The 25,943-nt window shown below is 40.2% G+C and overlaps 1 protein-coding gene across 8 annotated transcripts in view; it reads left to right on the top strand.

Moving 5' to 3' along the window:
- Window positions 1–958: 958 nt before the first annotated feature.
- atp2b2 (ATPase plasma membrane Ca2+ transporting 2) overlaps window positions 959–25,943 on the top strand; it is a 64,986-nt gene continuing 40,001 nt past the window's right edge. For all 8 annotated transcript variants that reach the window (XM_070903275.1, XM_070903272.1, XM_070903270.1 and 5 more), the window contains exons 1-3: window positions 959–1,157; window positions 22,070–22,270; window positions 25,486–25,743. In XM_070903275.1, coding sequence (XP_070759376.1) covers window positions 959–1,157; window positions 22,070–22,270; window positions 25,486–25,743 — 658 coding nt within the window. The remainder of the gene's footprint in view (window positions 1,158–22,069; window positions 22,271–25,485; window positions 25,744–25,943) is intronic.

Genomic DNA, 25,943 nt, shown 5'->3' with positions numbered 1-25,943 from the left:
CCGCTTTGTCGTCAGAGCAGCCCCAGCCTCCCGCCCGCGCACAACTCCTCTCCGCTCTGCACCAGAAAGGAGCATCCTCTTCTCTCCGCCCTCCCTCTCTTTCGTATCCTCTCTCCCTCTCTCTCTGTCAGTCGGCGTGTCCTCAGAATGAGGTTAGCAGCACCAGTAGCAGCAGCAGCAGCAGTAGATAGAGACAGCAGAGCCACAGTTACTGCAGCAGCCAGGAGAGGCTGTCCTTCAGCCGTGCACCATCTACCGCTGCATTCACCCCTGCCCTGAGAACGCAACGCTCATCCTTGTGCTCTCTTTCTGTGTCTCTCCTCCTCCTCCTCCCTCACCTTCTGTCCTCTTTGAATTCATCTCTCGAAAAACCTTCTCTCTCTCTCTCTCTCTCTCTCTCTCTGTCTCTCTCCCTGTAGCAGTGATGGGGAAGACCACCATGTAGAGACAGAGAGGCAGCAGAGGCAACAGCAGAATAGCAGCAATGGGAAACCACACATGGAGCGAGTCTGGACTGCAGCCGTGGTGAGCCTGAGAGCTACAGGACTTGCAACCACCATCATTGCCCTTCTCAGGACCTGACCACTGGGGCTGTCCAACGCTCACCTGGATGCTCCCCACTTGTGTTTCGTCATCCCCTCCTCTCCTCGTTCTCTGCTGCTCTTTCTCCTCTTCTTCTGTTTCTTCTCTTTGATGGTTTTTGGTCTACTGATATCTGACAGTCTCTCTTGAAACAGAGAAGCTGTCCTTGGACCCCCCCCCCTTTTGCATCTCTCTATCTGCCTACTTTACCTACAAGTGGCATTCTTTTTTTCCCTTTTTTGGTTGTTGCCTGCTTGATACCTATTTTGGATTTTTTTTGGATGAGACTGACCTCATCTATCTGTTGTGCAAGCTTTTTGATTGATCTATAAGCAATAACAAACACTTAATCTAACTGACTTGACTATCTGACATCATGGGGGACATGTCCAACAGCGATTTTTATGCCAAGAACCAAAGAAACGAGGACAACCATGCGGCAGCCTTCGGCTGCTCGCTCATGGAGCTCCGCTCGTTGATGGAGCTGCGTGGCACAGAGGCGGTGGTCAAGCTCCAGGAGGACTACGGGGGCGTAGAGGGACTGTGCAAACGACTGAAAACCTCACCCACAGAAGGTGAGTCTGTGCTTGTCTGTGAATGTGCTTGGGTGTGTGTGAATACATGTACACTGATGTGTATTGTATGAAGGATCTCATCTTCAGGAATGTGTTCTACTGTATGTTGAGCCGATCATAAGATTGATGATAGATTTCCATTGTATTTACTGTTAATGTGGATGTTGGTCATTATTTTCTTGGTATACCTGCTTTATTTGATATAAAAATCAATGGTAAAAGCACACACATGCACAAACCTTGTAAAGAACCTGGAGAAAGGCGTAAGCACAGCATCAGAACAGCAGACACGGGAGGGAGTCCTGTTTGAAGGGACTAATGAAAATTCTTCTCAGCCAGCTAGTGTTAGACCTGTTTAGTATGCATAGAAATCTCTGGACAGTTTAGCCCCCGTCACTCCCCCACCCTCACACAAGCCCCCCACCCTCCCTTGTCATTCACCCATCCTCTCAGCCAATCAGCCGAAGCCTTATTAAGGAGCAGGTCTCTGGGGCAACACGGTAGAGGTTTTGACCACGTGGGATGTGCTGTGGCGTCTGCAAATGTAGACTGGGCATGAATGTAATGAGAAAGCAAAGAACAGAAAACAATAAGAATGAATAGATAGTAAACAGGTATGGCACCTGTTTCTAATTTATTTAGTTTCTGTTAAACAATTGGAAAACACAGTAAACATTTCCTTTCTGCAGTGCAAATGCCAGATATTTCCTAATAGGTGTAAGTTAGTTTAAGTATATTATAACACTATTTTTTTTTATGGGGGAGATAATCAATAAAATCGTGAAAACTGCATGAACTGATAGCATGTGGCACCACACAATACCTTCATTTTATCACAGACCTACCTAAGCTATGTCATAATATCCACTTTAGGTTATTCAAATATTTATACAGATATCTACTGTTAAAACGTCAAAACCTTTACTTTATCTACAACTTGCATAAAGTACGATTTGTTTGTTGCTTCAACCCCAGCTGCAGTGCAGCGAGCATACAAAAAACAGACCTCTCTAATGGCTTCATCTGTGTATTGAATATTTATAATGTGTTGAAATCATCCACCTCCCCTGATGGAGGGATCATTGATCAGTATTCATGTAGTGTCACCTGTGTGACATCAGAGGTAACCTGTAACCTTATAGGCTGATAGTCACAGAAGATTGTGTTCCCTGGTCTTCTCATCCAATAGCACCACTTCTAGGTCAGCTGATGGTAATACCTGCGGCAAGACAATGGCAGAGTAAACTAGATAAAGAATCTTCAGTCACAGAGTCGAATAAAGAGTGAATAAAGAGCTTCAAAATGAGATGGAAGAGAATAAAAGCACTGACGAGCCTGACTCAGATAGGGGCTGCGGTGCCTATTACTCACTATATGTGCAACATCAGTAAGAAACAATGCCTGCAGTGTTACAACAATACTGAAATGAAACTGAATTTGAACTAGCAATAAAATTATCATAACAGACATAAAATTATAATTTCATTTTCCCATTCTCATGAGCATCCTGATTAGATACACGAACATTACATTTCATCAGGGCGCTAAACAGTAACCCAGGATCACAGCCTGCAGACTTGAAATAAAACTAAAATTAAAGTAATTAAACTTATGAAATAGAAACAGAAATATTGCAATTATTAACATGCGTTCTGTTACTGGTAATCTGATTTGTTGCCTCTGTATGTGCAAAACTATCTCTGACACTGAGGGGGAAAGCACATTATACACTTCATTATCTTGAAACATTATATAATAGCAGAAGCAATAAATAGTACATCAACATTTACCGTTGTTGTTTTTTTCTTAGTCATAGTTATATGATGCAGCTCATTTGAAAATAAATACTTCAATTTAAGACTTCCACGCTAACATTATTCTGGATCACCTTGCAAAATTATAGTTCCTCCTTGCTGATGTGTCCAGTGGGTAAAATAATAATCATTAAAAGAAGAAAAGGAACATAAAACAAAAATGTGTCTCTAAGGAGCAAAGCAGAATGTATGTAAATGCAATGCTCTGTCGGCTGGATTACTCAAAACACTACAATCTCAAATGTGTGTGCGCCGTTCATTATTTTGTTATTTATTGGAGTTACAAAAATACATTATGTATCTTGTGCAGTACTCTGTTTATGTAAATGAGGTGCTTTCATATCATAGTTTGTCCACATTTTCAATGGGTGCACACATTCAACAAATCCCAATATTTTTTTCGTGCATGAGATCTTGCTCCTGCTTGCTAAAAAGCAAGATGCTCCCTCTTCTATTATCCCTGGTTATTGTTATTAATTGTTATAATGAATAATTTTATCCGTCACTGGAACATTCACTAAGTGGAAACTGAGTAATGGTATCTGGTGCTATTTGCATTAGTGATCCCAGGTGTTTCTATGTTAATGCTCTGTGGGGCCCCTTGTGTGCTGTGTGGTCGTTCCACAGAACATATGTTACCTCCAGAAATATGATCATGGTAATCATCCTTGAAGGTATTCTGTATTGCTTGCTGTCATGATGTGTGGTGTGTGTAATGTGTATGTGTCCCAGGGGCCTGCGTTTGATGGTAAGAGGCCCTGAGCACGGTTGACCTATTAGCCCCATATACTGTAGCCTGTACCAGCCCTTTCACATGAAACAGTTCATGAATGGCTATAGCCCATTATGCAGCATAAATGCACAATGGCTCTGTAAGTAAAGAAATGCAACCAGTGAAGAGGTTGCACTCATGACCACATGCATTTAGATGCATGTGGTCATGCTGCTACAGTATATGAAACTGTAAAATTTAGAGGAGAATAAAAAGCACAAATAGTGACATTCGAGGGGCTGTTTATTTATTTATCTAATAAGAAATTTAAGTTATATATGACTGAGGGTTAGAGTATGGTGCTCACTGCATTTCCAAGCAGAGTAGTTGGAGAATGCATGAGAAATTGAGAAATGCTACAATAGCTCCCACACACGATACACATTATGCAGATAATAGCTATAAAGAAAGCAGAATAGAATAGAATGGTTTAACAACATATCTGTTGTTAGCATTCTAAACGTTTCAGGAGGTAAAAGAGACCATCGTTTAACACATTTCTTCAGGCATTCATGACCCCAGTGGATGAACAATTATCTAAACCCATAGAGGAAGAATGTAATACCTGAACTGATGTTGAAACATAAACATCCCCAGGAAGTAAAATTCCTTTTTTTCAAATAAAAATTGCGAGATAACTTGATACTTAATGATGATGACGATGGTGAAGAAATTAATGGGGATTAAGTGGCACATCTACGTAATTCTATAGCATGCTTGGATTCTTTGTTTCTTACCCCTCACTTTCTCAGTAGCCTTGTACTGTATACCTGCACCCAGGATGTAGTTACCTATGTGTGGCCTTGTAGGTGACTGTGGGGTGAAGAAGCTAGCGTTTCCCTCAGGCAGCCAGCGGGGGAACGGCATGAGTCATTCAGGGGCCAGATGAGATGTCAGGCTACAGCTTAGTTTCCGAGAAAGGATGGCAGGAAGCTGCTCTGGGTTTGACCTGCTTCTCTCGAGATAGGAGAAAAAGACGGTTGGTGGGTTTTCACGGTGTAACTATTTTCTCAAGGGACTGTAGAGGGCTGCAGCACATCGGTAGGTCCTCCTGGTTAGGGAGCAAGGAATTGTGAGAGGGTGCTCAGGGCAGAGCCGTTCCTTGAGGGTTGGGAGGATGAAGAGGTGCTCAGGGCATCGATAGTCTCTGATGTTTTCAGTAAGGGAGGGTAGGAGGGTACTTAGCGAGACCGTGCGGGAAAGGAGGAGTAAATATAGATACATATGGAAACCACTTTATATACAAGGAGTGTGTTCACCTCACAAAACTACAGTGGTAAGCTTTTCAGGCAATGTAGATGTGACTGCAAACATGCATGAAATAACATAATACTAGAAATCAGTATTATGTAGCATCACTACATGTTACCAATCAGTTCTGGGACTTTTTAGCTGTGAACAAATTGTATTATCATCAAAGCAGAACACCCACCAGCACCCAGGAAAGATCGGCCTCATGACTGTCATAGTCACCTTTTTTATAACTTCACTGTCTGCAGAGCTGTACATCAATATGACTTTACACACCAAGGTGATGGAATGAAGTGCTATCTCATGCATGCTAAAGAGAGATAGCACTAAATACTAATTAATACAGCAGGAACTTTGAGTAAGCAATAGGAATCCAATCCAATAATAAAATTCAGCAGTTTTTCTTTTTAAATAACTTATATTGTCGCCAGCCAGGGACTGACCTATTTTATTTCCAACCAACTGCAATTTCATATCCTCACCCTCATCTCTTTTCTGTCTAATATTTTCTCTTTGCCCTCTAATATCACCACGCCTCATTTCAGTCTTCTTACTACCTCCATCATCTCTCCCCTTGGCCTCCTGTTCCCCTGATTTGACTCCCACTACACATACACACCCTTCCTCCACCACCTACAAATCTCCCCTCTCCCTGAATCTTCTTCCCCCAACCTCCAGAGACAGTTGTCCACCAGCAGTTTTTGATTAAGTCCATAACAGATGCTTACCAATATCTTCACCACACCAAAACTCCAACCTATTGCAAATATGTATACCTTCAATTTCTACATCTAACCATCTGTATCCTGACTAAGATGGCAATGGTTGCCCATGTCTGCAGGTTAATAATATCATGTCTATCTTTTTTTCTCCTCTTCTTCACCCCATAGATTGTTGAGTGGGACGAGTTATTTACATACAAAAGATGAGCAACTGTGTTGAAAAAAGGTGTAAGGCACAAGCCTGGACATAAAAATGCATAAACCTAATCAAATAGCAAATAGTCGTTTTTACACTTTGATTTTTCAATAGATTTAACATGCTAATTAGTGAGTTTTAGAGATGCTGGTAGGTGGATTTTGTTACTTTTGCACAGAGCCAAACTAGCTGTTTCCCCATTTCAAGTCTTTGTGCTACGCTAAGCTAACTGGCCGCTGGCTCCAGCTTCCGTACATATAAACCGTGTAGAAATGGAAATGGCATTGATCTTTTCATCTAACTCTTGGCAAGAAAGAAAATGTACTGTAGTTGATTTTTAAATGTAAAAGTTTTCCTTTAAAAGAAAACTTAAAATGGAAGATGGGAAAAATATTTCACTTGGCAACTCTATTCTAGATGTCTTCTCATTTAAATCATCTTACGTCTTCCTACGTACCCTCCCCACCTCTCCTTTCTGTAACCTCCAGACCTCTTCCTCATCAACCCTTCCACCTGCCCTTACTCTCTCTCTCTCTCTACCTCCCACTCCTCTGTCTCACCACACCTTCCCTCTTCTCCTTTCTTTCTCTCCTCTGCTCCCATTTCTATTTCGGTGTGCTGGTCGGTCGCTGATATCCCAGTGGGCCAGTGTACAGCGTAGCCTAAATAGACCTGCTCTACATCTATAACCTTCATCATCTCTCTCTTCTACTCTCACTTCTTTTACTGACTTAGTAACAATTCAATAGTGCTAGAAAAGTAGCACACCATTTCTAAACCTCTGTTTGTCCCTAAACCGTTTAAAAATATATATTACCAAAATGTCGACTTGATTTTTGATTGATTCTAATAAATATGTTATGTTGAAATATAGACAATACTTTGACAAAGATAACACTACAATTATTTTGGCATTAAGCTGATTCACCTCAGGTAACATAGAGCACAGTAGGCTCTGACAAGTGGGGAAAAAATGGCTTGGAGAGATGCAGGTGACAATCAGTTGATTGAGGACAGTTGTGTTTATAGCAGAGCCCTGAGGGGAATGCCCCTGCATTGCTTTTTGTGTCAGTAATGACAGTGGTGGATAGAGGCCAGATGATACATCATACACGGTGCCTGTATTTCTCATGGGATGAGGTTGTTGATGGTTCATGTGTTAACAGTCCACTCACTGAGGTGAACACTTCACTTGTTTATCCGAATGTGATTTGAAACCATACACACACACGCACACACACATACCAGACCCTACAGACCCTAAATGTTTTTAAACATAAAAACAAACACATCATAGTGTCTCAAATTCTGTACAAATCTATTGATCTGTAACCAATAATTTGTACGTTTACATCTATTTTTCGTCAGTGGCGTTGCCTTGATATCAAGGACACAGATGTAGTGATGTGTATGTGAGTGGTTGGCAGAAAATGTAGACAGAGGACATCGATGAAAAAAAAGTAGGTGTAGCAGACGAAAGACAAAATAAAGGATTGTCAAAAAACATTATTTTATCTCGTTATCTTTATCTTTTTCTATTCTGCTGTTACCTCCTCTTGCAGACACAGTTGTCCATCTAGTACCGTACACTGGATTGTAGATTCCCTCTGTGATATCAAGACAGTGCTGTGCTACTATTACTCCTCTTATTCCTCCTACATATCTCACTGGCTGTGTTCTGTGCTGCTCCCATGACGAGGCCTTTATGAATTCTATACATAACTAAGGAAACTGTTTGCCCCACGCATCTGTCATCCACCTCTTCTCACCTTCTCCTTCTCCCTCTATCCTCTCTGAGACTGCACAGTTTGGTTGGAACACCTCTCCTGTTCTCCCATTTCATACCCTTTCTTTCTCATTTTCCTTCATTCACACCCACCTTCTCCATGTTTTCCTTCTAATCTGTTATTTTTCTTTTTTCATCCCTCTCTTGAAATTAAGTCCACACTTCAGCCTGGGCGCTCCTACATTTCTGCATATTCTCCTCTTCTAATCTTAACCCTGTTGATCATCCTCTCCTCCATTCTTCTGGTCTGTTTCTCCCTCATCCCATATCTCCTCCTTGCTCTCTTTTTTTTCCTCCATCCCTCCCTCCCTGATGATCGTACTTATCACGTCCTCCAGTCGCAGCACCGCGAGCGCGTTCCCCTCTGACGCAGTCTATTTAATCTCTGTCCCACAAGGGATCTCTCACATGGAGCAGCCGTCTCCTTAATAAGGACAATTTCTCCTGCTCTGCAACTCCTCTCCTCCTCCGCTCCTTCTCTTCTCTCTGCCCTCCCCTCTCCTCCCCTCCCCTAGTGGCTCTGTAAAGGGGATAGAAGAGGTAGGAAATGAGAGAGAGAATGAAATAGGAGGCAGTGAAGACGAGAGAGAGAGAGATGGCTCTCAGAGGACAGATTATAAATGATACACAGCCATTTTGCTCTGCGAGGGAGCAAAACCACATCGTGGGCAGACACACACACACACACACACACACACACACACACACACAAATACACACCGCTACTCACACAGGTGTTCTTCTGCAGTGTAGTAGCAGTGACCTTGAGGCAGGCTTAAGCAGTATTGTGGCACAGTCACTCTGCAATAGCACTCTATATGCAATATTAAGAAGATTTACTGGGAAAAGGAATGTGCTGAAGTATTAAGTAGCAGTTCACCTAATACATGTCTTTGGTATGTCTTTAAAAAAGCTGGATTTTATTAATGGTGGATGCTTTTAGATTAGCAATAAGCACTAATCAAATGAAAATAACTTACATTTTATGTTGCCAGGATGTTCACACAAATGTAAAATAAGGATTATTCTGCATGCTTTGTCTTTTTACCTTCTTCTGCAATCCATACAGTAGCACTCTGCATGTTCAAACAGTATGTGTAGTTGCTTTATCTCAGTGTTTTGGTATGCAATGATTATATAAAGTATGTCTTGTTGGAAAGTGTTGCCTTTTTTTAATGCAGCATAATACAAAGAGATGAGCAGGTGTGGGGAAAAAAAAATGTTAACAATTCCGCTGGGACGTGTTGTGGAGTGCAATCACTTCTCACATGCTTAGGCTTTTATATAAGGGTTTGATTACCGTCTCTGGAGAAGTACACTGTGGGCTGGTTTCCCAGACAGGGATTAAACAAGGTCTTGGACTAAAACAAAATTTATATCCATTAGATGTCCACTGAAATGCATCCCCAGTCTAGAATAAGCCTAATATTTGTTTGAGAAAGTGGCCTTCAGTGTACAAATTGTCTTGAGCCTGTAAAGCCAGTATACCATATAGATTTCCCTCATGACAAATATACCACTTACAATAGAAGAAGAATCAGATGAGCTGAGTATCAGGAAGATATATATATATATATATGATAATATATAGTATGATAATTGTTTGACTGTATAGTAGTTGTTTTATTGAGACAGTCAAAATTTTCTTCTATTAAATCCCGTCTTGTCAGAGGGTCTGTCAGATCGACAGATATGTAGATACGTGTGTGCACACACACACACACACACATACAGATGCTGGACATGGCCGGCAGTGAAGTCAGCTGTCCCAAGAGATGCCTGACTGAATTAAGAGGACAGATGCCAAAAAACAGACTCTATTGGCCTACTCCCATGGAGCCTGGTGCTGACTCACAACAGTATACAGTATGTCTGTCTGTGTGAGTGTATACTATAGTGTACAGATTGATGTATTCAGTAAACTGAAAATGTAAACAATTCACGTGGTATATTCAAAATATGAAAAACAAAGTTCTGAAAAAATGTATGTGCTGAGTCAGCTTTCCCTGGGAAACTAATGTAGAAGAAGCATCTACCTCCAACAAGACATGATAAGGTACAAATCTCTAATCTAGTTATCATTTTACATCACCTATGATATTACAGATTATTGTGACAGTTTAGCTATTTCATATCTGATCTGATCTTTTATTATGATCTGATCTTTTTAAGCATGACGGAACACTGATTGACAAAGCAGTGCTGCGATTTTGTTTTCCTGTTTTTCTTTTCTTTTTTTTTGCTGCCAGACTACCCTGGCTTTGAAATAATTGGTGATGTTATGCTGAAGCATTGTTATCAGGGCAAGAAATTAAATCAATTCTTTTCATATTTCCTCAAAGTGTAGTTAGATTCTCTCTCCTTGTTTTTCATACTTGAAATTTAAAACTGTACATTTTATTTGACAGTCTTGCAATGTATGACAGGTATACAGGTAGGGGGGTAGTGTTTTGCTCAATTGCTCTTGAGGGACAAGACAGGTGGCTGTTGAATCTGTGACCCCTCCAGCAAGTTTTCTACCATCAGGCCACCACACCACCTCATTACTTTAGTTCCTGCCTGCCTGGAAAGTCCAAAGATAAGTGAATCTCTAAAAAATACAGTGCTGGAAACTGACATCCCCAAATGCTTCTCTGTCCCAGGTTGCTGTCATACATCTAAATCCAGTTCTTGTCCTCTGAAATGTCCTGAATCTGAACTGGCTGCTGGAAGCCAGGAGTATGGATAGCGAGTTGACAGGCGTGGTGATGCTTTTAGCTGAATATGCAGAGTCTCAGGCTATAACCGGCTTGTTTCTCTCCATGTCAGCTCTTTTCCTGAGTTGACCTCTCTCCTCTCTCTTCTCCCACTGTGGGGCAGAACAAGGGTGGCACCACTGCTGCCAACTTAGACAGACAGCATTTCCTTCTCAAGGGCACATAAACAGATCCAGTCTTGGACCAGATCCAGCTCTGCCTTGCTCAAGGGCACAGAGCAGCTATCTCTCAACTCTGAGTTTACACATACTGTAGAGAATAATCCATAACATCCCGGCAGCAGCAGAAAAGGGGAACAGGAACACGGATACTGTCTTGCTCTAACTTAGAATTTAACCATTTCTCAACCTTTAAAATGTATCCTTCCATTCCTTACCCAATGGCATAAAGAAAGCAGAAACTCAGCCTGTTTAGTCTTGCCCAGGGGTATAGGGATACGGCCACCGACATATATACACTTACCTAAAGGCACAGGATCAAAGCACCGAAATCAGGCACCGCCTAATGTGCAAACACATCATTTCAGCCTCTACAGTTCATTAATCTACCCCTTCTCTCATGACAGTGTTATTCAACTATTCCAATTTTATCCAGTAAATACACACACATACATTCAAAATCTTACAAAAGTAAAGTAAAGTAAGTAAAAGTACGGCCGTATTATCAGCAAAATGTACTTAAAGTAGTAAAAATATGCATTTTACTGTTGTAGTTGGTTGAGGTAGAGCTAGTTTTTACTTATTTTTGTACTGTTAGCTAGTTCAATCTATACCAATTGTGCAAATTGTATTTTATAAGTTAATCAAAGGTTTCCAGTGTAAAATTAGAATATTCAAAGCAAATAGTAACTATAGCTGCTAAGAAGAAAATTACAAATTGTAAAAATTTTAAGTACAGTATGCAGTGAATGAAAAGCAAAGCCTATAATTCTGGATGCAAATGCTGATGTTGGAGATCTTTTCTGCACTTTTTGTTGCATAGTGTAACAGGTGATTTTTTGCAGTAGTATTGAAACATTTAAACAGTTGTGACTTAATTGAAACAATTAATCAATTATATCTTTAGATTTTAGACAGCTGGTCGGACAAAAAATGTATAGACTAAACAATTTATCAGTTTAACAGTTGCAGCACTTTTCTCTGGTAATATACAGTAGTCTGTATTCTAGTCTATTCTACTACTAGTACTAGTATTTTAGTATTTCTTTACAGTACATAAATATGACCCTGCCAACACCATATACTCAGCCTTACATTAGTGACACACGGAACAAAAACAGGAATATTAAAGGAGATGCATCCATTTGTGCAGCAGATGGAACTTTTTGGATGGGATTTCATGGGCTCAGTCACATTACAGTTCAATCAAAATGCTACTGCATAGCACAAGCAGAGATCAATAGTCTTTCTCTCCACTGTAATTTCCCTACTGTGTTAGTGTTTGTAAACTGTGATGATTAAAAGATTATTCTTATACGCTTTAATTCATTGAAAATATATCTCCAATTGATTTACAAATATGTTGACCAAATTATATTAAATACTGCCAAGTAGTTATTATAATTATTAGTATATATTTAATTCAATTGGTATTTGCCCTACATATTCATGAGCACCTCTGTTGCTGTAACCCAAACAGTGTATTTTTCCCTGCAGTTCCAAGCAGACAGACAGTAAGGGGCACATTAGTATGTAGATTTCCCTTACCTGTCATGACTATTTCATGACTCTCTCTGGTAGTTTGAATTTTAATAGCTGTCCCTATTGTGTCCCAAGCTTATCTGAGCCCCTGGGCGAAACCAGAGACTGACACCCAGATGGGAGACAGCAGATAGACCACTGTCACTCTCCCTTTCAGCCTCTTGGCCCTGGACGCTCTCCCTTTTCACTCCCAAGGAGGGGGGGGGGGGTTGTGTGTGGGCATGAAGGAAAATACAACAGCTCTTGATCAGCATGGTTTGCTAAAGCCACACAGCCAAAATTATGTCAGGGTTATTTTAAATAGCATTCTTCAAATCTTTTTTTTCCTATTCAGTACAATAGAAAACCATTACTGTCCTCCTAGTTCACATGGGAAATATTTAAAATGAACCAATAACTTATGGTTAAGACTGTATGATTTGTACATGGGAATGTACAGTAATTTATAAGCTATACATCTTTAGTAGTATTAAAGGTATAAAGCTGCAGTTGTGCATAGAGCAGTCTCTATATGAACATACTGTCAGTCACACATGAGAGGAGCAGGGAGCAGGTGTGTTTCCTCCATCTGAAGCTCTTTATTATTTATCACAGTGTCTATAAGGTGAATAAGAATTCAATATCAATGACATTTCATCATTTCATAGATGGATAGATGAATGAAAGATGGATTGATGATGGATGGATGGAAGGAAGAATGGAGGGATTGGTGCATTGATTGATTGAATGAATGGTTGAACAGTCTGGAATTACAGGATGAGGTAACTGACCCCATTACACTTTGCCCTTATCACTAAGTAGTTGTGTCTAAACACGCTGGCACACTCTCACTATCTCTTTCTCTGTCTTTGCCACACACACACGCACACACACACACACACGTACCTCCCCACACACAGAGGCTATAAACAGATGTCTCATTAATGTTGTGTCCACATCTAGGGCAGTCGGGCCAGCTACTACTTACAGCGTTTGAGGCTCAGATGGTGGAACAGATAAACTAAATAACTAATAAATTCAGTAAGACACTCATATTTTTTCCATTGTTTTTCACTTTTGACTACTTTCAGCAGGTTGAATAAGCACATGTGTACACGCAAATGCATGCTTGCACACTTGGTCTGCACAATTCCACTCAGAAATGAGATCATGATTCTCACACGAATTTTTACGATACACCATATTTTTTAATGAAAAAATATGAACTACAATACACTTTGTCTTAGCTGAGCCTACGTGGTCTCTTTTCAAGGCTCAGGTGACAGGAATTTTCCGATAACTGGTGACTTTTCGAGTGGATGCACAATTTTTGCTCTGCTACATTTTCTTGCAAATTAATGTAGGTGCTTTTAACTCTAATCATCGTACGAATGCGGTCCCACACAGCAGACTGCACAACTTTTTTTTTCCCAGTACAAGTACAGCATTAACTCAATTCTGATACAGTTTTGTTCTTCCTAAGAAAGCTTTTTCTTTCACCACATTTTCACTCCTCTCTCACACGTTAGATTTATTATATACATCGATGTCCTCTCCCCCACAGAGTAACCTTGCTTAAGGAGAAATTGGGAGCGTTTGGTTTGATGCAATGCCCACCAAAGCAAACATGGCAGAATTGTTGTCACATTTGAATCGCAAAGAGGCATGATCTTGATATAATTAATCGTGCAGCCCTGATGCACATGATTTTTTTTAAATATGGGTCACGTGCACACGGGACCACACAGACCAGGGATCCATAATATGAGCTGGACCTCACCCATGCACAGAATTAATAAGAACTGTTTCATGAATTTTGATAAGGACCATATGCACTGAAGCCTTTGTCCTACACGAGTCACTGTCAGCTTGTTTCAGTTCCCTTCCGTGCTGCTCTTGTTGTGCTACTTGCCAGGCCTCCAAAAAAGAGCTGTAAATTAAACCTTTGGGTATTCAAATTCTGTGATATGAGCAGCACACACCAACCACATCTATTTGTAATTGTAGAGGCCTGTTTTTCTTGCATAACATTACATAATCAGCTTTTTTCACAACATTATAAAATAAAATAAAAAAACTGCAAGAAGTATCGTCATAGAAACGAAAGAGCATGTGTCCTTTGGGTCAGAACATAATAGCTTATAAAATGAATACGGGACGCATTATTCAGTCTTTTAAACCTGAAGACTTGGTTTATACAACCGTCTTCATCTAGCCTTATACCATGAAGTAGGAATACTAAGTAATATATATACATATATGTGTGTGTGTGTGTGTATGTCTATGTATATGTATATATATATATATATATATATATATATATATATGTGTGTGTGTGTGTGTGTGTGTGTCTGTGTGTGAGAGAGAGAGAGAGAGCTGTGAGCTGTGTTCTCTCACTCCACTCTGCCATCTCTCGCATGAGTCAGACTCATAGAGCACAGTGCGTGACAGCAAAACTCACCCACTTGTACAGCTGCCCCCACAAACTCACACACACATACTCACACACAATTGCATATTTTGCAACGTACATTTAATTTGAGTTGTAGGGAGACTGTTAAAAACTGCCCTGGCGTTTGAACCTTTGTGGCATCATAGAATAAGTTCAGATGCAGTGGCTTCCTTGTCTTTAGTAATGAAAGACCTGTGATACCAAGACCAGGAGTTTTTACTGCTCAGCTTGTAGCATTGTCAAAATCAAACATGATTCAGCTTTGAAAGACGTGCGCCACATCTAAGGGCGACAAAATTCGCCTACCAGTACCTCTAAATCTTACTAATTAACACGCTGTGTCTCAAATAGTGAAAACAATTTGCAGTTTTATGGGCGGTTATGTGCCAGACAATTTCTTGGCCAGGACCAGTAACTTCCTTGAGTCCCCACTGGTTGCCTGGCAACTGGTCCCCGCCAAGAAATAGTAGCCCCCCTCTCAGGTACAGACATGAGAGTGGTATCAATCTTCTCATCTAACTCTCAGCAATATCACAAATAAGCATATTTCCGAACTTAAGTTACACTTTAAGTTATATTCCTGTAAAAGCAGCAACTGTGACCAGAGCTCCTCTGAGCTCCTCTGAGCTCCTCTGTTGCCTGATAAACAAGAAAATCTGCCTCTGATCCTGTTCCCGGAGTTTGTTTCTCTTAGGTGTGGTACAGTGCATCTGCAATATTAGACTGATCTGTCATTTTTTCCGCACAAGCAGAAACATATCATAATAAGTTGTAGTAGAGCATCGCAGACATGAACATACACACACACACACACACACACATACACATACAGTACACGTGTGATGAGAAAGGCATGGTGTCAGAAATTGCTCAGTGTCACTTTCCAGTCCATTACCTTTTAGATGTGGCTGTCCGTAGGGGAATGAATGATAGATCTGTGTGTGTGTGTGTGTGTGTGTGTGTGTGTGTGTGTGTGTGTGTGTGTGTGTGTGTGTGTGTGTGTGTGTGTGTGCGTGTGTGCGTGACCCTGTGACTCCTCATGAAATGAGAGAATGTATTTTCTCAGTTGTTTGTTTACATACACTTCAGTATGTCTGCTTGCCTGTTTTGCTACACTGAAGACATGTCACATCAACTCATCCTCACAGAGAGAGCCTGCCTCCTGCCCTCTTGCACTCTCAGTCCTGATAGGCTGCGGAGCGTACAAAGAATCAGAGCACGCAGAACCACGTTGTAAGCTGAGCAAAGACGACACCAAATGAGACGGTGCTAAAACAAAACGTTTTCAAACTAGATAAACCCTCTCTGACTATGGGACAGAGGTTGAGTCACTTCTTTCCTGCTGTTTTTTAAGTGCTGCACTAACATCAATCCCCTGAGGTTTCCCCCAAAACATCCAGCCCTACCGTGATTAAGAGAGAATAAGGACTTCCTTTCTTTAATTATGTCTTCATTTAACAGTGGGTGGCCCTGCTGTGCTGCTGGGTGTAGCCCCCCTCACAGGAAACATTTGTTCAAGTTTGGTATATTACCCACTTTTGTCGTAAACTAAAGAAGCTGTTTGTTTCTCCAGACATTGTCCCATCTGGTTGATAAAACGTCATAGATATACATGTGTTCGTTCACGTGTATGATACGTTTGCATACTATCTGGCTTTCTTTAAATACCATTCGGGGTGAATCCCACTGGGTCCTCTTAGCTGGGTCATGGGTCAGCAGATCTAAACCATTGCAGTATACAAGATTGTGCATGAATCAGGTTTTTACCTACTTCTATCTCTCTCTCATTTTATATATACATTTTATCTCTATTTTTAAAATGCCTCGAAAGTATATATGCCGGGAAAAATGTATCACCTTGGAAACTAAACCTCAAGTAAATATATATTAAACATTGTGAGTAAACCATTAACCGTTTTTCAACACTGTTTGTACACATATATTACAAGGAAACACAATCAACTTTTTTAGCCAAGTATTTGTAAGGACTTTAACTCTGGTTTTCCAGTATCTCTCAATGTGCTTACGTAGAGCACCAAGAACAAATGTGCAGGAAGATGCACAGAATCATGCAGCTAAAACAAGGACAACATGTAGAAGGCTGATGTAAAAGCAGCCAGTACTTTCCTCCCCAGAACTAACACCATAATAATAATGTATGAAGTACTGTAATATCTTCCACCTTGTCCTACATAACAGACACGAGCCCACCACCTTCATAGAATGACGCAAGGATGTTTCTTTTTTTCTTGTCTTTGTGTGCACCTTGCCGTTATTGTCTGAATCTTTTCACACTCCTCTCCATCCCACTCCTTCCTCCTGTCCATGTCATTTACTTACAAACAACATTGTACATTATTTTTCTAATGTCATCCTTAAGAACATCTGCCCTTTGAAGCTATTTCTACTATATTCTGCCTTTGTATGCACAGTAACAAACCTCTCCTCTTTTACGGCATAAAATGGTGTCATTATGATGGAGGTCATTCTCAAGGACACTGTGACACATTTCTCCATCACTCCATCTTCTAATAAGAGCATGATAATTATCCACCTTTTAGCCACTGATGGGTTATTATTCATAGAGTTACTCTACATGCAGCCTACTCTCTGTTTCTCTCTGTTTTCTCGCTCTCTTGTGCTCTCTTAGTCACACTTCAACCCTCTCTGTCTTCCCTCTTCATTCCCCCCCTCTCTCTTTTTAAAATGGTGAAAGCTGAGAATACATGTTGAAGCTATTGATTCGCTGCTGGAAAAAAAAAAGCATCAATATTTTGCGTCGTTATGATGATGATGATCATCATCATCATCGTAGAACCCTGTTGCCATGGCGACTTGTTTTGGACACTGTGGCACACAGTATTGTGAGGGGGGGAAAAAAGTTCAGACAGGCAGGCTGGAAGACTTAAAACCAAACAGGGGCGAAACAGAGGCTGCTTGGACCCCACCAGACACGTTAAAATATTGATCACTCCGTTATGTGAAGATTTCTTTTTTTATATATAAATGTAATTTGTTTGCTGCTCCACTATGACGTGCCTATTTCACAAGGACATTTGAAGGTCATCACGTCATTTCATTCTTTACAGTCTTTTCTTTGCTGGAACATACGAACATGTGCACACATACACATGCATGCATGCTCTTGGACACAAAACACACATAGAAAACACACACACATACACTTACTTACATATTCACACATTCTCCAAGGTTCAGAGTCGCGGGTATTTCCACTCAACGAGTGGGATGCATAGTGTTTCCATGGAGATCTATTTTTAGCCACCGACAAAAAAGGGCCAACTGTTAAAATATGCCATCATGTTCCCTCTGACTGAAAAAAAAAATCCCATTTCCTCTCATGCAGAAAGGGCCGCATAAAGTTTTTGGTTTAGTTTTTTATTTCATGTCCCTGTCTTGGAAACAGGAAGTTAGGCAGGTGCCATTTGTCAAAGCAGATTTGAGTCACAGATCCTGCTGTGTTTGACAGATCAGTGCATTATTAGCCATAAATTACAGAGTAAGTGAAGTCAGGAGGAGAGAAATTTTAGAGAGTTTTAAAGAATGTAAATCGTTGGTCGTAAATAATAACTCTGTAATCTAGTCAAACAATTTATCAGTTGACAGGAAATGAGTTGAGAAAATCACTTAAGTCGTATATCAAATATTAGCTGGTTCTAGCTTCTCAATGTGAGTATTTGTTGCTTTTCTCTATTTTATATCATCTTATCTCACCTAAATATCTTTAGGTTTTGGATTGTCAGTCCCACAAAACAAACAATTTAAAAATGTCACTACTTTTTCACTTTTTTTTGGGACATTTTATAGACTAATGATGTATGATTAATCAGAAAAGAAAGGGCACAGATGAATCGATAGAGAAAACAATCCTTAGTTGCAGCCCAAGTCTAATCATTGTATTTTTCATGATATAGTATCTTATTATCATTACATTAGTGTTGTCACTATGCCAAACTTCATGGTCAGGTTTTTAAAATGATTTAAGAGCAGAGAGGCTCATTACAGAGTAAATTTGTCTGTTAAATTACAGACACAGGGGCAGCTTTTCTTGGCCCTGAACTCAGACGGCCAAAGAAGCCCATACTGATACTGTTTGTGCTGCAGTCCTTTTCATGATTAATGCCATAATCATAAGTTTTCTAATGGGAATTGAAAAATCTAACTGTAGCCATCTAATGCTCATAATCAAGTATGGCCAAATGTGGTTTATTATTATGCATGCCTGCTAAATTAGCTAGTATTCAGTGAAAATATGGAAGAGTGATGTGATGGCATGCAACCAAATTCATAAATAAGATTAAAACGCAAGATACATTTCTGGTACAGTAAATGGCTTTTACTTAATCGGCTGAGTCACCAGGATCAGCTGACGATGTAAAAAGGAACTGCAATCCAACGCAAATGATAATGCATCATCTCTCATCTCATATTTCATAGGTGGACCCAAAAAGGCTTTTATTGTTTGAGCCTTGATTAGAACAATTACAATGAGCTTTGATAAAATAAATTACCCATTATACAGTACCAGGAGTTCCCATCTATTGTTCATGTACATTTGGTATGTAGTTTGCGTGTACATTACTATCTGTTCAGACTTCACTACTTGGAAATGAACTCTTGCGCAAAGTCTCCTTTGCTATCACCCTTAATCCTCTGTGAGATTGTTATGACTCATGCGTGTTATCGCCATAGTTTTTCTGCCCTCTCACTGCCTCCTCAAAATCTACTGCCAGAGCAGTTAGGTGGGCTGACAGTATTTAGCCTTCAATATTTCATAAACTGGCAAATGAATCTTAAGCAGCATTGCAATCAGCGATCCAGGAAGGAATGATAATGTAGCGGAGGATTTTCCAGGAAGCAATGAGTATTTAATGATCAGGGAGATTGATTACAGCATAGCTCACATCTCAAGGGCATTTAAGGAGGACACAGTTAAAACATTTAACAAGGTTAAATGTCATGCTGAACTGATGCACCACCTCATATACAGAGGTATCTATCACATGGCAGACATGGCTAAGAGTATGTAGTATGTTGTATTTCAGTGCGAAATAATTGCTGCCCTTATGCAGAATGGTGCATTTGCGTGCTATAACTAGCTCCCCTGCCTCTGGACACATGCAGAAAATGTGGAGTAGGAGGATTAGCATATGTGTTTGTTGTTTTTGAAAATTCTGTGGATGCAGTATTGGTAATATGTGCATCTGCGCTTGTGTGTGCTTTTTGTGTGTGTGTGTGCATCTGTCCAACTGGATCTGGCTAAATCCTGATTATATGAGCTCTAGTTTTATCATGTGATAGAGCAAGCAACCGTAGGCATGCTTGGCCAGCCTTGTACACAAAGCACGCGCAGGCGGTCACGACTCACAGCCCCATGCACACATACATGCGCGCACAAACAGACATGCTTGTGTGTGATGCGATGCAGGGTGCTGTGGAGATCAATGGGAGAGCATGCTAGGTCCTCTCACAGAGACAATTAAAAGAGAATGGATAATGAGGCTATTTATAGACTGATCTATTTGTAACCAGGGCATTCTCCTACGTAGGAGCTGGGAATTGTTCTCTTTTCAGCCTGCCCTCCTTCTGTCCTCTCCTTCTCCCTCCCTGTTGCTCTATGTCTCTTTTACAAGTGACATTGATCTATTTTCTCTACTTCGTCTCGTTTTTGCATTATCTAAACATTTCTTCCTCACACAACTCTGTCATTCTCTTTCTCCGACATCAGATGCAGACGGTTATTTTCTGCAGATATTAATAAGTCATCGTGCAGTCATCTGCATTCACATGTGAAACAGTGTCATGCAGCAGCGATGTTATCAGGTGCAATCCAGGGCCACTCCTGGGAGACCCAGTGACGCACCATGCATGACATAATGCTGTGGTAATGTCTGTGGTTGTGAGGGAGAGAGACACAGAGACGGTGAATACACACTGCTTGTGTGTGTGCGCTCAGCAACCAGATAATGGTACTACACTAAAAAAGCAGCCAGATCGAAACCAATATTGTAGCTTGATAGAAATCTTTTATGAATTATTATAACTAAAGATACAGGGCCTACATTTGCACTCAATGCTACCTCGGTTTGATGTAGATATAGTTTACAGTTCACAGCAGTTTGACACACCAGTGCAGATTATTATTGTAGCTAATAAATGTGATTTAATATATTAACATTTATTAATATAAAGTACAAAAGTTATGCTCAATTTTAAAGCCCATTATGTAAGATTGGAATGCAGATGAAATATGTACAATCCATCACAGTGCAATTATGTCAAGTATGGTTGTAATTTGATCTCAATTTCTCAAATTGCTTTTATCTGTTTTATATCATTAGAAATTGTACTTCTTTTAGGTTTTAGACTGTTGATCTCGTAAAACAAGCACTTTAAAGATGTCACTCAGGCACTGGGAAAATTTTCACTATTTTCTGACAAGTGTTTAATTAGTTAATCAGAAACAGAATCAGCAATAATCGACATTGTCTTGCAGCTGTAATAAATCTGATTTGATACATGAACATGACTTAATGTAAAGAACAATAGTTTAGACAAAGTAGACTCAGTTTTAAGGTCCTTTAGTTGAGATTGGAAAGCAGATTAAAGATACAGGGTCAACCACTAAATTATGTCCGTACTGAACATGATGTTGAATATAGTGCACCACATACACAGAAGATAATGTTCTGTGATTCTAAATCATCCACATTGAAAACTTACATAATGCATCGTTAAAGGAAAAGTTGGAAAAAAAGGATGTTTGCACACAAAAAGCTACTCATTTGTGGTAATGCTATTTGGATTAATAAATTCAACCGCTGCTGTAGTGAAAGCATTACATCCGATGTAATTGACCCTTTTGCCACATTATATGAGCTACAGCACGAGAATACTTTTCTGGACAGTATTTGAAAATAAAACTGTGCCTCAAGCCAGTATGAAGTTCTTCAGATAAAAGAGCCAAAGATATTTGTGTACAGTAGTTCATGGTGTATGAGGAGGTGGATGAGGTCAAAGCACATGGCCCTCGTCTCTTGAGCAGAATTATATAAGGAACGTAGAGCCGTGGCCCTCCATGACTCAAACTGGTAATTAGAGATGGTTTGTGTGTGGTGTGAGAGTGAGGAAGAGAGAAGAAGAAAGGCAGAAAGAAAAATGAAAGTAAAAAATATCTGTAAAAGATTGCAGTTTCATCTGCAGCTTCCAGCTGTGCTTTTAAATACTTTTTGTGCGTGGGGATAAAAATAGGGATTTTCTTGGATTAAATGTAGAAATAAAGCAGATTGTTGTTTGTTACTGTAATGTTAACCGTTAATATATACAATATAAAACTCACTGCAGTACATCAGTAGAAAATCCTACACACACTGATGACCATTTTACAGTGATGTACAATACCACCAATATATCTCTAACTCTTTCTCCCTCTCTCCTTCTCTTTCTGTGTCTTCCTCTCTCAGGTCTTGCAGGTGCCCAACCTGACCTGGACAAGAGAAAAGAACTATTTGGTAGAAACCTGATACCTCCAAAGAAGCCAAAAACCTTCCTGCAGCTGGTATGGGAGGCCCTGCAGGACGTCACCCTCATCATCCTGGAGATCGCTGCCCTGATCTCCCTGGGCCTCTCCTTCTACCACCCTCCCGGAGCGAGTAACGGAGAGTGTGAGTGACTTGTGACATCACTTCCTTTTTAGAATGCTCTCTAGTCATTCTTATCGAGGTCTTGAGACACACACACAAACACACACACACAACAGTTATCTCTGGTATCTCTACTATTGGCAATAATATTTGCTGAGGATAGTAAAGGGCTATAATTGTGCTGGCCCACTGATATCACTTCCTCTGACATTACTGGCACTCTCTGGCACACTTACACCTACATGTATGCACACACACTTTTTAATTGGTGAGGCAGGTCACACTTGGTTTGTGACCTGCCGCAAGAGATCAAGTGACTCATTGAGCATAGGGGTCATTTTTATGTGCGTGTGTGTGGTAAAAGGTACCAGGAACGTTAATGAAGTGTTGAGTAGAGAAATAACCTTGAGCTCCCAGTGCCCATACATCAGCCCTGTGAGCCGTGAAACAGGAAATGAAGACAGAGACCATAACGAGGTGCTGAGTCAGCAACATCAGTCATTGCTTCCAGCATTATCGCAGTAATGGAATTCAGTTACCCTGCAAGAAGGGCCTGTTGTCGTTTTAAGGGGTTTAAAAAGGTAGAAATACCAGAGAAAGAAGAAATAGTTATCGCCGTCTTACTTGCGTGGGTAGTTAATCAAATAATTTCTGAGTTAATGTATTTCTTAGGTGGTTGGTTAAGATTAAGAGGGGATTAATGAGTGAGTAAATTAATTATTTACACAGTCAGCCAAATAGTTAGGTAGTAAAATGATTGGTTAATTTGAATTTGATCATCAGTTATGACCAGTACCTTTTCCTTCATAGTTTGCTTCTTTTCTTTCCACCTTTTGAGCTTCGTCGCTTCAGGAATAAAGCTCTCTGCATCACCAAGTCCTCATAAAGCAGAGAAAGGCCAAAGGAATCGTTATGCTAATAACTGAGTCCATTTGCAGATACATAATCAAGCTTCCCTTTAACTCGAGGCAAAAAAGGTGGCGATACGCAAGTCTCATCTCGTATTTGAATGATATGAATACATATGAATAGATGTGAACAGCAGAGCGATTCAGAAAGATATGAATGCATAACACTTTGAGTCACCTTATTCAGAAAAACACCAAATGGATATGTGTGTGTGTGTGCGTGTGTGTGTATTAGAGGAAAGATGGACACAAGTTCATAGGGATGTAAGGGTGTTTTGAGATGTGGAGTTTTCAGAGTGGCACTAAACAAGAGCCCAACTCAAATGTCATTTTTGAGACCCGTAACAAAACTTGAGAGAAAAAAAAGGATGATAATGATATATTGACCAATATTTCACACAAATATTTAATATAATCAAATGTTTCTGGCAATGATCTCTCAAATTTGGCTATTAAGATGTGTACTACGGCTAGGTATTTTACAGCTGACTTTATGGTCTTGTGACACCCTTGAAAATGAGATGACGCGACTCAAGCTTTTTCTTGGTAATAAAACAATAAAGATATTCATGTAGAAGAAAAATATCAATCAAAAACACATAAAATTGGAGCCTATAAGACATTTATGTGCTGAAATTTCTATATCGCAAATATCACAGCATCTACAGGCATACACAAGCACACATTTCTCACTGTTGATTTACTGTTTTGTTTATTAATAGGCCAAAAAAAGCTCAACGGTCCAGAAATAGAAGGTGGTGGGATGACTTAATTCTCATTTACATATGAAACAGCCTGGCTGCAGTTGAATGAGGAGGCTCTTAATTGCGTCTGTATCAAACACACAACATGCAATAAAAACTACCTTTGAAGCTTATAGACATTTATTTATTCATTTACAGGCCACCCAGTCGTAAAAGTTTCTCAGTCAGCTGCATTTGTTATGATGTTATTCTGGCTCGGGTGTCCGGCTGCACAATGTTGGCTCTTCAGCACCATGGACAGCTACACATTTGCTGCATGATTGTGTGTGTGTGTTTCTATGAGAGAGACAAGAACACAGTTTGTGCACACATTTGCACTGTACGGTCAGAACCATGAACGGCTACTACACCCACTGTATTACTGTTAATGTGCAATGACCAAGCAGGACAGGCTGAACTCATCATTTTAAATGGTTTTCACTCTTGTGTAAGAAATAAATGGTAATGATTTGATTGCTTCTCTTAACACATCCTTGCCAGTCTGAATATACTGTTGCATAATCTTGAAGGCGGTAGATTAGTTCTGAATCTATAAATACTGAGCTGTCACTTGTCAAATCAGGAACTAATTTTCCCAGATAAAACATGATTAACTGAAGAAAATGTCCTATGAAATAAAATGACAATATTTAGTCCATTATATGAAATAAATTATTAAATGTGAATTTTTTTTAAATGTGTCTTTCTTTCTGCTAAAACCTACATGAATGCATGAGTTCATATGTGTGTGCATTGCTACTGGTAGTCTTAGATCAAAGAGGGTATGTTCTGTTACTGTATATACGTCTAAATGGACATCATATTGATTGCAACCCCTCTGTAGTGCAGAGTCCAAATTGCTTCTTGGAGTCTAGCTCTTGCTTAAACCAGACCCTGCATATGTAATGTCTACAATATGGGGTCTGCACTAGTTCCCTTGTGAGCTGCAAGTGTTTTATTGTCCAAAGCAAATCACCCCCACTGGGGGCTTTTGAAGTCAGCTAGCCAGGAGCGTAAGGCACAATAGCTCCCAGAGTATTACATGAAGCTGCACGAATAGGACTGGGAATACGGCCTTGTTTCATTCCCAAATATACCCCAGTCTGCCAGCACACAGCCAGTAGACTGCTGGGCATTCATTTGAAGTAGAGCAAATGAATGAAGAGAAGAGGAGAAGTTAATTCTCTGAAGGTCATTTCAGCCAGAGTTCATTATATTTCATAGTTGTCTTTTAAATTGCACATATTGTACATAGACAGACAAATTGCACGTGTATGTATTTACACTATACTGTACCCACACAAACGCACACACACACACACTTATGACCCACACAGTCACAGCTGTCTTTGTCCACGGCTTTTCAGTCCCCAGTGTGAGTGTGGCTTTGATTGCATTCCTTTGTGTCTGCACATAAGCGATATGCATATATATGTGCATATGGAATTAGTGAGTTGATATCCAGTGTGTAAATGTGTGTTGTAAGAATACTTCAGTCTATATATACGTATGAAAACACACTGTGCTTGTTTGACATCTCAACAATTTCCCTCTTCTCCTTCCCATCACCGTTACCAAACTGTAGCCTGTGGCTCGGCAGCAGGCGGGGTGGAGGATGAGGGCGAGGCGGATGCCGGTTGGATCGAGGGCGCAGCTATCTTGTTGTCTGTAGTGTGTGTGGTGCTGGTGACGGCCTTCAACGACTGGTCGAAGGAAAAGCAGTTCCGTGGGCTGCAGAGCCGCATCGAGCAGGAGCAGAAATTCCAGGTGGTCCGCGGTAGCCAGGTCATACAGCTGCCCGTGGCTGACATAGTGGTGGGGGATATCGCACAGGTCAAATACGGTAGGTGTGACGAGATTGTCAAACTGTGTGTGTGTGTGTGTTAGAGCGTACTCAGTTTATTACATACAATAAGTGGAGTAAACTCAAATGGCAAATTCATAGTTCACAGAGCTTTGAAACAGAATCCATGAAAAGCTGGAAGGTAGAGATGGCTCACAAGCTGCAAGATGCTTCCGTTGCTGTCTAAAAAAACACAGATT

The sequence above is a fragment of the Enoplosus armatus genome, chromosome 3 (genome assembly GCF_043641665.1).
Source record: "Enoplosus armatus isolate fEnoArm2 chromosome 3, fEnoArm2.hap1, whole genome shotgun sequence".
NCBI classification, from domain to species: domain Eukaryota; kingdom Metazoa; phylum Chordata; class Actinopteri; order Centrarchiformes; family Enoplosidae; genus Enoplosus; species Enoplosus armatus.
This window is presented reverse-complemented; position numbering and strand designations above follow the sequence as displayed.